At 42.6% G+C, this 13,010-nt stretch overlaps 2 protein-coding genes across 2 annotated transcripts in view; both read right to left on the bottom strand.

The window, feature by feature from the left end:
- The window catches only part of UGGT2 (UDP-glucose glycoprotein glucosyltransferase 2), a 559,388-nt gene that overhangs the window by 339,694 nt on the left and 206,684 nt on the right, over positions 1-13,010 (bottom strand). The window contains exons 12-13 of the mRNA XM_069758034.1: positions 12,698-12,848; positions 3,651-3,770 (exon numbers count right to left, since the gene is read on the bottom strand). Coding sequence (XP_069614135.1) covers positions 3,651-3,770; positions 12,698-12,848 — 271 coding nt within the window. The remainder of the gene's footprint in view (positions 1-3,650; positions 3,771-12,697; positions 12,849-13,010) is intronic.
- Positions 1,805-3,365, bottom strand: LOC138670573 (uncharacterized). Its single transcript, XM_069758035.1, has 2 exons — positions 2,940-3,365; positions 1,805-2,831 (listed from the first exon to the last, which is right to left on the bottom strand). Exons 1-2 carry the CDS (start codon positions 3,290-3,292, stop codon positions 1,949-1,951), a joined length of 1,236 nt encoding a protein of 411 aa, XP_069614136.1. The 5' UTR covers positions 3,293-3,365; the 3' UTR covers positions 1,805-1,948.

Genomic DNA, 13,010 nt, shown 5'->3' with positions numbered 1-13,010 from the left:
TCAGCACAGCACACAATACATATGCCTCGATCAAAGAACATTATTAATTTTATTTTTTTTTTTAAATTAGTCTTCACAATCCGGGGCTCGACGTAGAGTTCCTCAAAGCACCTCCCATAGTCGTCGGAATGATAATCGCGGCGGTCGCCGAAGAGTAAGTTCCTTTTTGGTTTGGTGTTTAGTAAAATGTAAAATTCATGTGTTGTAATCTTTCCCTTTTTATTCTTATCTTTTTGTTAGGCTTCACAGCGTGCTCCCGAACAAGATGATGAAGAGGAGGGCATCGATGTGAACACCCTCATCGAAGCAATACAAAGTCGGGAGCCGCTGTGGAACATGTCGGACCGCCGCCATGCTGACCAGTTAATCACCCGACGGCTATGGGAGGAAGTGTGCAGTGCTGTTATGGATAACTGGGAGGAACTCGATGCTGGGGCCCAGGATCTAGCGCGTAATTATTCACACTTCATAACCTTATGTTAGCATGATTTAATGTGGTGTATAGTAACCAATTTTTGCTTTCTCTTTCCAGGTAACAGGATTATCGTGCGGTGGCGGTCACTCAGGGATCGCTTCAAGAGGGAGTTTAATAAGGAGATGCAGGCCCCGAGTGGATCTAGAGGACGCAGGAGCAGATACAAACATGCCAGAGCCCTGTCGTTCCTCCGGTCGACGCTGCTGAGCAGAAGGTAAATATTCAACACCACATATTTTCAGTCAAACTGTAAAAATGTGTAACCTTCAATTTTTTTTGCAGCAAGGGCAATTGTAATATCCAGATACTAATTTTTTTTTTCTTCTTTAACAGCACTTTCTGCAGCACTCGGGAGCCTGCATCAGAGTTGCACCCCTCTGGAGCGATCCCTCAAGAGTCCGCCACCGGGGACCACGTCGACCCCTCTGTTTCTGCACCTTCCCTTTCGTTTGATCCCTCAGCCTCATCCACCAGCGCTGGAGCAGCAGGGCGGACTTCGTCACTTGAAGCTGCAGGTGATGAGTTAGAGTTCCCTTTACCCCACCCCTCTGCCACTGCCGCAACATCTAGACCAACTTTGTGGTCAGGACGGCAGCGCCAGAGAGGTCAGGAAAGGAGCTATGCGCCTGACTTTTTGCAGCTGAATGCATCCTTTCACAGTGCCATCAAGCTTTTGAGTGAGCAAACGTCTGCTGGGTACAATATGCTTAACAAAAGCATACTTGAACTCAGCAGTCGTCTTGATAGGATGCAATCAGATGCAAATCAGTCACCAAGGCACTGTTTTTTTCAGTCGGTCCTCAGGCACATGGAAAATCTAACTCCTGACCTGCAGATGCATGTGATGCAAGGCTGCCACACTGCTCTAGCGCAGGCGATGTCCCATGCCCCTCCACCTACCCTTCATGTGTCAACACCTTTCCCCTCTCAATCCACCGTCTATCCTCCCGTCCGTCCTCCTCCTGTCCGTCCTCCTCCCGTCCATTCTACTCCTTCGTCATTTGTTCCTTCCCCCCTTAGTCTTTCCCAGTTTTTACCGTCCCCCTTCCATTCTTCCCCTTTAACTTCTCCGTTCCCAATCCCACCAACACCTTCATACCTCCCACACACCACATCTGCACCTCAACTCTCTACACAACCTCATGTTTTCACCACCCATTCTACTTCTGTTCCTCCCCGTGATGTCCTGTCCCCCACTCTTGACGTGGTCCGCCCTGTCAGCCCCTCCGCTACTATCTCCACCCCAAACTATGAGAATCTGTAAATAAATAAACAGTTTTTTGGTTTAAAAACAATTTTATTGTCTTTCTCTTTTTTTTTGTAAAGTTTTTAAATCACCAAGGTTATGGCAATAGTAACAATAACAGTGTTTAAAGGGTACCGTTGCAAAACATACAATGCTGCATTAAAGTACAAAGATTTTGTAAGCAAACAAAAAATGGTATTTTTACAAGTGTAAAAAGAAAAAATTTTTTACACCATTTCATACTGCCAGTCAACTGATCCTGCAGGAGACATGAAGTAGTCTGCAAAACTGTCCCGCATTCTGGAGACTGCTACTGGACTGCGAAAAGTGGGGTTTTGGTAATCCCGTAAGGTGCTTTCAGAAACATTATCCTCCAGGGAAACTTGTTCTTTTGATAAAACAAAATTGTGCAGGACAACGCACGCTTTGACCACATCATCGACAGTTTCAGTCTGCAGTTTAATTGCAGTTAGCAGGACTCTCCATTTGGCAGTTAAGATGCCAAAAGCACATTCCACTACTCTTCGTGCTCTGGTTAAGCGGTAATTGTAAATTTTTTTCCTCTGGGTCAGTCCACTACTTCCAAAGGGTTTCAGCAAGTGTGGGGAAAGCTGGAAGGCATCATCTCCAACACAAACAAATGGTAATGGTGGACCAGTGGTTCCAGGGAGAGGTCTAGGGGGCGGAAAATCAAATGTCTCTCCATATAAACGGCGCCCCATTGGTGAATTTTTAAAGATTTGTGAATCATTTGCGCGTCCATACGCACCGATATCAACAGCGATGAACTTGCATTGTGCATCGGCTATGGCCATCAACACAATAGAGAAGTACTTCTTATAGTTATAAAACTGTGATCCAGAGCCTGAAGGTTTGACGATCCGTATGTGCTTTCCATCAACTGCTCCAACACAATTTGGAAACTGGCAAATTTGATGAAAAGTTTGGGCGATCTCCAGCCACCTCTCCTGTGATGGCTCTGGGATGTATTCCACTTGTAGGCACTCCCACAATGCCCGGCAGGTATCTCTGATGATCCCCGAGATGGTGGATATCCCAAGTCGATACTGAAAATGGAGGGATGAGAACGACTCTCCAGTTGCAAGGAATCTGTTAACAAAACGAAAAGACAATAATTAATAAAAAAAATTCAAAAAACAACATTACAGTTATAAGTCTGATGAATGAGAATCATTTAAAAAAAAAAAAATTACTTACCGAATAGTCACCATGAGACGCTCTGCTGGTGATATTGAGAATCGCATCTGGGTGTCTCGTCTACGTATACAGTCTTCCACATAGCCCAATAAAAACTCGAAATTTTCAGCTCTCATCCTCACATAATTGAAGAACTTTTGAGGGTTTTCCCTTAGTTCCATGTAAAGCGTGGAATAAACACCACGGGTCATACGTTGTGCTGTGATGGGATGGATCCACAGCCTTCTCTTCCGCCGCTGCCGTAGGATGCGCAGTCTTTGTTCCTCCCTCTCTCGAACGCTGACTGCCAACTGATTTGCCTCAAAAGTAAAATCCGCATAGATCTTTGCAATGTTCGCCAGGACTCCTTCCATTTCTGCCACTTTCTCTACAACCTTTCAAAGATGTGGTGTAAATACACGCTATATATAGTTTTGCAGTAGTATCCAGTAGCCAATCACATTGAAATCCTCCCCTTTTAAAAAACGGATCCGTCAAAAAACGGTTACAACGGATGTAAAAACGGTCGCAACGGTTCTAACGGATCCGTTTTTTAAACGGATCGGGGCAGCTGATCCGTCAAAAAAACGGATCCGTTAGAACCGTTTTTCCACCAAATTTGACGGATCCGTCGATCCGCCACGATGTCGGACCTAACTGACGCCACACAACTGAAGTGTGAAAGAACTCTAACAGATAATGAGAGCACAATGAATACATGAGAATACTCACCAAATTGAAAAAGTTTCGTCTGATAGGACGTATTGCTCCAGGAAACACTGGTCTTAGAAGTTCTTGAAGACTTGAAGGCCATTTTGAATACTTATAATCAGTCTCAATATCATTAGCCCACTGGAAAAAATAAATAAATAAATCAAGGAATGTTGATGCTTTTTTCCCCAATTTTGAATAATGCAGGAACATTGTATTTAATCACATCCAATTGTGCAAATTATTATTATTCCAAGATGTATTGATTAAAAGGAACTTTTGTTCGAGGGAAAAGCCCTTTAAACCGTGATATGATTCAATAAAAAGTACACAATTTACATTCTCCTTTCACGCTGGCAATGAAAGTGATAAACTAAATATTTTAAATAAAAGTGCCTTAGCCCGGCATATGTAATAATCAAGGCCTGCCTCCAGGACCGATTCAAGGTATTTGGGACAAATTATAAAATGGATTAATTCTGAAGTTGGAGCACCGATAGCTAAAAGAGCCACCTTGTCAGAATGCAGCATTAGTGCTGCACAAGGTGGAAACGCCTGGAGGGGGTGACAGGTTCCCTTTAACATGGTAATTTGATAGCCCAGACTTTCCATTTACTCATTCCTTCTGTGAATTTTGTAATAATTTGCCACTCCATTAAAAGGACATGGCCATTTATCATTATAGACTCCTAGTTAATTACTTTTCACAAAAACACGTGAGGGCACAGAAATAAAAACAAATATTCTGATTTTTAACCAAGATAATTGCTAGCTAATATTTAACATTCGGAGGTCAATCTATTTCCGCCAATACGTAATCAAATAATAGCATGTGGTTAGTAAGCTGTGGAAGAAGAGTATACGGTATATGTAAGAGTGATAATGTCTTACGTCTGGTCAGTGGAATTAGTATGAACATTTATTCTAGTGCTAATAAGTAAAACCAATGATATTCGGGATGTACAACTTCCCAGCGAAACCTAAAATTACTTGACGACTGATTGTAACTAAAATAAAGTATAGAGTCTACATAGTCTAGAAATAATTCAAAGAGTTAAGATGATCTTAGATTATTATGCCAGAAATGTGTGATAGTTGCAGGTCCCAGAAGTAAGAACTGAATCTATTTCCAAACGGGGTTTCTAGACCTCCCTTCCTACCTGGTGATGTGGCCATTTCGGAGGCTTGTAGGACACTCTTAAGGGCTCATACTTATATGTGAGAAAAAAAAGTTCCTTAATCTGGACCGAAAAAACGGACAAGTGAAATGCGAGTACAATGCATTTTTTACACCTAGCATCCGATTTACATCCGAGAGCATTACAATTGCTATCCAACTGCAACGCGATTTTAACATGTGCTCTTACATACAGCAGTTCTCTATCTCATACAGTTTTCAAAGGAAATATTCATCAAAACACACACATACAGTATGTATATATTATATATATATAACTGATAGATAGATGAAAAGCCAGCAATTCCTGTGCGCGTACAGTAAAATCACACTGACAGGTAAAAAAAAAATATATATATATATATATATATATATATATATATATATATATATATATATATATATATATATATATATATATATATATATATATATATATATATATATATATATATATATACACACACACACACACAGTACAGACCAAAAGTTTGGACTCACCTTCTCATTTTAAGATTTTTCTGTATTTTCATGACTATGAAAATTGTAAATTCACACTGAAGGCATCAAAGCTATGAATTAACACATGTGGAATTATATAATTAACAAAAAGTGTGAAACAACTGAAAATATGTCTTATATTCTAGGTTCTTCAAAGTAGCCACCTTTTGCTTTGATGACTGCTTTGCACACTCTTAGCATTCTCTTGATGAGCTTCAAGAGGTAGGCACTGGGATTGGTCTTCCAACAATCTTGAAGGAGTTCCCAGAGAAGCTTAGCACTTGTTGGCCCTTTTGCCTTCACTCTGCGGTCCAGATCACCCCAAACCATCTCGATTGGGTTCAGGTCTGGTGACTGTGGAGGCCAGGTCATCTGGCGTAGCACCCCATCACTCTCCTTCTTGGTCAAATAGCCCTTACACAGCCTGGAGGTGTGTTTGGGGTCATTGTCCTGTTGAAAAATAAATGTAGGTCCAACTTATCGCAAACTGGATGGAATAGCATGCCGCTGCAAGATGCTGTGGTAGCCATGTTGGTTCAGTATGCGTTCAATTTTGAATAAATCCCCAACAGTGTCACCAGCAAAGCACCCCCACACCATCACACCTCCTCCTCCATGCTTCACGGTGGGAACTAGGCATGTAGAGTCCATCCGTTCACCTTTTCTGCGTCGCACAAAGACACGGTGGTTGGAACCAAACATCTCAAATTTGGACTCCTCAAACCAAAGCACAGATTTCCACTGGTCTAATGTCCATTCCTTGTGTTCTTTAGACCAAACAAGTCTCTTCTGCTTGTTGCCTGTCCTTAGCAGTGGTTTAGTTTCCTAGCAGCTATTTAACCATGAGCACCTGCTGCACAAAGTCTCCTCTTAACAGTTGTTGTAGAGATGTGTCTGCTACTAGAACTCTGTGTGGCATTGACTTGGGCTCTAATCTAGCTGCTGTTAATCTGCGATTTCTGAGGCTGATGACTCAGATAAACATATCCTCAGAAGCAGAGGTGACTCTTGGTCTTCCTTACCTGGGGCGGTCCTCATGTGAGCCAGTTTCTTTGTAGCGCTTGATGGTTTTTGCCACTGCACTTGGGGACACTTTCACATTTTTCCCAATTTCTCGGACTGACTGACCTTCCTTTCTTAAAGTAATGATGGCCACTCGTTTTTCTTTACTTACCTGCTTTTTTCTTGCCATAAAACAAATTCTTACAGTCTATTCTGTAGGACTATCAGCTGTGTATCCACCAGACTTCTGCACAACACAACTGATGGTCCCAACCCCATTTATAAGGCAAGAAATCCCACTGATTAAACCTGACAGGGCACACCTGTGAAGTGAAAACCATTTCCGGTGACTACCTCTTGAAGCTCATCAAGAGAACGCCAAGAGTGTGCAAAGCAGTCATCAAAGCAAAAGGTGGCTACTTTGAAGAACCTAGAATATAAGACATATTTTCAGTTTAACACTTTTTTGTTAAGTATATAATTCCATATGTGTTAATTCATAGTTTTGATGCCTTCAGTGTGAATTTACAGTTTTCATAGTCAAGAAAATACAGAGAAAGGTGTGTCCAAACCTTTGGTCTGTGTGTGTGTGTGTGTGTATGAATGTGTATGTATGTGTGTGTGTGTATGTGTGTGTATGTGTGTGTATGTGTGTGTATGTGTACATGCATGTATGTATATATATATATATATATATATATATATATATATATATATATATATATATATGTATGTATGTATGTATGTATGTATGTATGTATGTATGTATGTATGTATGTATATATATATATATATATATATATATATATATATATATGCGACTGGGGACTGATGTTTAAAGCCTGGGAAGGGGATGATACCCATGGAGCTTCCCAGGCTATTAATATCAGCTCACAACTGTATACTTAGTCTTTTCTGGCTATTAACATTGGGGACCCCCAAAAAATGATGTGGGATCCCCCTATAATTAATAACCAGCAAAGGCTATGCAGACAGCTGCGGGCTGATATTAATAGCCTAGGAAGAGGCCATGGATATTCGACCTGGCTAAAAACATCAGCACTCAGCCGGCCCAGAAAAGGCGCATCTCTAAGATGCGCCTATTCCGGCACTTAGCCTCACTGTTCCTACTTGCCCTATAGCAGTTGATGTCACGTTTGTGACAACAAGCCCCAAGGTTAGTAATGAAGAGGAATTAATAAGATGCCCCTATTACTAATCCTATAGTCTAATTGTTAAAAAAAAAACACAGACACCCAGTAAAAAATCCTTTAATTGAAATAAAGAAACAGATTCCTTTATTATTCTTAATTAAACCATACTTACAATCAAATCCAATTCTTGCGAAGACCTCGATCTCCTGTAATTTACGTAAAATAACAAACCAACAATACACCCATACCTGTCCGTCGTTTTCCACGCAGTAATCCACATCTGGGGAATATACAGATTTCAAACTGGACGGTGCCAAGATGCGACCGTCCCAGCTGAAAACCATTGGTGAACAAGCTGCTGAGAGCAGCTTCAGTGACTAGCAGTGACGTTACTGAAGCTGCGCTCCCTCACAGCCGGAACTGTGGTAATCTCTGGACCGTGGGAAAATCCCAGTGCATTTTCCCACAGTCTAGAGGTTATCCCGGTTCAGCACGGCTGCGAGCGGCAGCATCAGTGACTAGCGGTGCTGTCACTGAGGCTGCGTTACCTACAGCCTGACCTGCGCTGAACTCTGGAGCGTGGAAAAATGAACTGGAATTTTCCCACACTTTAGTGTTCGGCGCATGTAAGGCTGTGATCCAGCGCAGCATCAATGATGGCACCACTAGTCACTGAAGTTGTGCTGGCAGCATCTCCTCATTCACCAGTGGTTTTCAGCCAGGGCGGTCGCACCTAAAAAAATTCTTTTAGCCTCAATTTTTTTCAGTTTCGCCTGGGCAACAGGATAAAATGGATCAAAAAATTTGTTGGGCAATTTCTTTTAAGTACACCGATACCACACATGTAGGGGTAAAACCACTGTTTGGGCACATGGCAAGGCTCGGAAGGGAAGGAGCGCCATTTGACTTTTTGAATGAAAAATTAGCTCCAATCGCGTTTGGAGCACCATGTCACATTTGGAGAGCCCCTGTGTGCCTAAACATTGGAGCTCCCCCACAAGTGACCCCATTTTGGAAACTAGACCTCCCAAGGAACTAATCTAAATGTCCTGTGAGCACTTTGAACCCCCAAGTGCTTCACAGAATTTTATTATGCAGAGCCGTGAAAACAAAAAAATCATTTCTCTTTCCTCAAAAATTATTTTTTAGCCTGCAATTTTTTATTTTCACAAGGGTAACAGGAGAAATTGGACCCCAGAAGTTGTTGTCCAGTTTGTCCTGAGTACGCTCATACCCCCATATGTGGGGAGAACCACTGTTTGGGCGCATAACAGATCGGAAGGAAAGTAGTGACGTTTTGAAATGCAGACTTTGATGGAATGGTCTGCGGGCGTCACGTTGCGCTTGCAGAGCCCCCTGATGTGCCTAAACAGTAGAAACCCCCTAGAAGTGACCCCATTTTGGAAACTAGACCCCCCACGGAACTTATCTAGATGTGTGGTGAGCAACTTTCAACTCCAAGTGCTTCACAGAAGTTTATAATGCAGAGCCGTGAAAATTAAAAAAAAAAAAATCACTTGTTTCCCACAAAAATAATTTTTTTTTTACTAGGGTAAAAGGAGAAATTAGACCCCCAAAGTTGTTGTACAATTTTTCCTGAGTACGCTTATGCCTCATATGTTTGAGTAAACCACTGTTTGGGCGCACGTCGAGGCTCGGAAGGGAGGGAGCACCATTTGATTTTTTGAACGCAAGATTGGCTGGAATCAATGGTGGCACCATGTCGCGTTTGGAGACCCCCTGATGTGCCTAAACAGTAGAAACCCCTCAATTCTAACCCCAACACACCCCTAAACCTAATCCCAACTCTAACCACAACCCTAACCCCAACACACCCCTAACCCTAACCCAAACACACCCCTAACCCTAATTCCAACTTTAACCATAACCCTAACCACAAGTCTAACCCTAATCCCAACACACCCCTAACCCTAATCTTAACCCTAATTCGAACCCTAACCCTAATTCCAACCGTAACCCTAAGGCCCTAAGGCTATGTGCCCACGTTGCGGATTCGTGTGCAGATTTTTCAGCACAGTTTTTGAAAAATCTGCAGGTAAAACGCACTGCTGATTTACCGCGGATTTCCAGTGGCTTTTTGTTCGGATTTCACCTGCGGATTCCTATTGAGGAACAGGTGTAAGGGTATGTTCACACGTTCCTGATTTCCCTCCTTTTTTTTCAGGACTAAAAACCGCAGCTCTTGGCAGAAAACGCAGGTCCTTTTTTGGTGCTTTTTTGATGCGTTTTTTATGCAGTTTTCTATGCAGAGTCTGTGTTTTCTAGGAAGTTTTTTAGGGTTACAATGGCTGAAAATACCCTAACCCTACCCCTATTCTAACCTTAGTGGAAAAAAAAAAAAATTCTTAATTTTTTTTATTGTCCCTACCTATGGGGGTGACAAGGGGGGGAGGGGTCATTTACTATTTTTTTTACTTTGATCACTGAGATATAACCTATCTCAGTGATCAAAATGCACTTTGGAACGAATCTGCCAGCCGGCAGATTCGGCGGGCGCACTGCGCATGCGCCCGCCATTTTGCAAGATGGCGGCGCCCAGGGAGAAGATGGCCGGACGGACACCGGGAGGCCGGGTAAGTATAAGGGGGGGAGATTAGGGCACGGGGGGGGGGGGCGTCGGAGCACGGGGGGGGGGGTGGCATCGGAGCACGGGGGGTGGGATTGGGGCACGGGGGGCAGCCACACTGCAGCGGTTCTGCACCACAAACCGCAGTAAAACCCGCAGATATATTTTTCATCTGCGGGTTTTACTGCGGGTTTGACCTCACAATGGAGGTCTATGGGTGCAGAACCGCTGCAGTTCCGCAAAAAGAAGTGACATGGTACTTCTTTTTTACCGCGGCAATTCAGTGCGGCTTTTTTCGCGATTTTCCGCAATGTGGGCACAGCAGTTCCTGTTTTCCATAGGGTACATTGTAATGTACCCTGCATGGAAAACAGCTGCGGACCCGCAGCGGGAAAATCGCGGCGATTCCGCATGAAAAAAAGGATGGTGTGAACATGGCCTAAAACGTTGCAGAGTCCACACAAAGAATTGACATACTGCGGAAAATACAACGCAGCGTTTCCACGCGGTATTTTCCGCACCATGAGCACAGCGGATTTCGTTTCCATAGGTTCACATGGTACTGTAAACGTGATGGAAAACTGCTACGAATCTCCTGCAGCGGCCAATCTGCACTGTGTGCACATAGCCTAATTCTAACCCTAATTGCAAACCCTAATTCTAACCCTAATTGCAACCCTAAACCTAACCATAATTCTAATCCTAACCCTAATCCTCCGTGAAGCCCTGCCCTCAACCGCACCTCCGCCGCCAGCTCCGCCTACATCTGCATGCGGCCTGCGAACCTATATTTAACATTAGGTACGCAGGTCGCGCGGCTGTATGCGGATGGTACCGCATGCGTCATTTTGACGATGCGGCGACCAGCGGAGACGCAGCCACGTAGCATTTTTTTTCTGCATCGTCAAAACGAAGCATGCGGCACCATCCGCATACAGCCGCACGACCTGTGTACCTAATGTCAAATATAGGTACGCAGGCCACATGCAGATGTAGGCTGAGCTAGCAGCAGAGGTGCGGCTGAGGGCGGGGCTTCACAGAGGAAGTCTGCAGCCCGCCGCAGATCAGGGAAACGCTAGTGTGAAACTAGCCTTACAGAATGATTTTTTACGGGAAAATGCAAAGTATTAAGTCTGGGCAATAAAAATGAAAAAAGTATATAAAGAATGGGAGGAATAGAGCGAAGCAACAGCACATGTTAAAAAGACATGGGTATACTAAGAGATCACAGACTGAACATGAGTCAACAGTGTGATGCAGCAGCAAAAAGGGCAAATACAATTCTGGGATGTATTAACAGAAGCATACAGTCTAGATCACATGAAGTCATTATTGCCCCCTAACGCCTCTTTGGTCAGACCTCATCTGAAATACTGTGTCCAGTTTTGGGCACCACATTTTAAAAAAGACATCAACAAACTGGAGCAAGTTCAGAGAAAAGCGACCAGAATGGTGACTGGTCTGCAAACCATATCCTATGAGGAACGTTTACAGGATTTGGGAATGTTTAGCTTGCAAAAAAGACAACCGAGAGGAGACTTAATAGCTGTCTACAAATATCTCAAGGGCTGTCACATTGTAGAAGGATCATCTTTACTCTCATTTGCACAAGACTAGAAGCAATGGGATGAAACTGAATGGGAGGAGACACAGATTAGATATTAGAAAAAACGTTTTGACAGTTAGGGTGATCAATGAGTGGATCAGGCTGCCACGAGAGGTGGTGAGTTCTCCTTCAATTGACGTCTTCAGAGGCTGGACAAACATCTGTGTGAGATGATTTAGTGAATCTTGCTTTGAGCAGGGGGTTGGATCAGATGACCCAGGAGGTCCCTTCCAACTCTAACATTCTATAATTCTATGATTCTAAAGTAGTGACTAAAGCCGTGTTCCCAGTGCATCTGATGGTTGACTTTCTATGTTGGTGCAGAATACATTGTTAGCTGCAATAGGAAGAAAGACAGGAGTCCGGATATTCGTGAGCTGTCTGATACATCCTCCCCTGCTGCTGACTGACAGCAGAGGAGACGTTACCCCACAGTTGTATGGTAGGCCTGGTAATATAGCGTTAACTGAAAGATCAAAAATATTTGCTTAAAAATATTTGAGGATACATAAATGCATGCATTACATTGCAAGAACTCCAGCCTCGGCTCCGTCACAACTTTATCCATAGGGGTAAACATCCCATAGGTGCAACCTGTGCAGCTGCCCCAGTAGGTTAAGGGGCTCACTATTATCTTAAAACTAGCTTCCTACTATCAATTAGATTGCACATAAGGGCTTGAGCTAAAACTTCATAGCTCACAATTACTAGTGGATTTTTAGAGAAATAAATTAGGACCTTTATGATGAGCTATGCAATAAGAAGGGCTCATATACCGTTCTTGAACAGGGACCCTCTACTGTCTGTCCACCCTTTCTTGTAAGAAAAAAAAAATAAATATCAGCAGGACAACACCAAGCACAACAACAATAATAATTCTAATTCTTTTAATTCCGTCATGTATGACCCCTGGATACTCTGCAGGTAAGTGCTTGTCATGCTTCCCTGCTTTCCACAGCTTATTTCATGATATCAAAAATAATAAAAAAGAAAATATGCATATTATATGAAATATTCATGAACAAATATGAAAATACTTACATTAATGGCAGAATTACGGATATCTAAAGCATAATTTTCTTCTCCTGGATGGACTTGTAACTGCAAATATTTGATGAGGTCTTCATTTTTAATTCCCAGAACTGAAAGCCCATGTAGTGCTTTCCCTTCATTTTTTAGAATATCTAAGATACTAAGAGCAAAGCAGAAATATTACAAAATTGGATGGATATAAAAAAAAGTTATACATCTTAATATGTTGTAAAATGTATGATGTAAAAGTGCTTCATTTACACAATATTGTACATACGGAGCATGGCTTGCGATGACCGATGAGTTGTCATTGGATGAACAT

The sequence above is a fragment of the Ranitomeya imitator genome, chromosome 3 (genome assembly GCF_032444005.1).
Source record: "Ranitomeya imitator isolate aRanImi1 chromosome 3, aRanImi1.pri, whole genome shotgun sequence".
In the NCBI taxonomy this organism is placed as follows: Eukaryota; Metazoa; Chordata; class Amphibia; order Anura; family Dendrobatidae; genus Ranitomeya; species Ranitomeya imitator.
This window is presented reverse-complemented; position numbering and strand designations above follow the sequence as displayed.

Excerpts from the sequence above, each read along its gene's own strand:
- LOC138670573 (XM_069758035.1), bottom strand. The coding sequence starts at position 3,292 with ATGGAAGGAGTCCTGGCGAACATTGCAAAGATCTATGCGGATTTTACT. Across the intron at positions 2,832-2,939 it reads CGTCTCATGGTGACTATTCG|ATTCCTTGCAACTGGAGAGT; the intron begins GTAAGTAATTTT and ends TTTTGTTAACAG.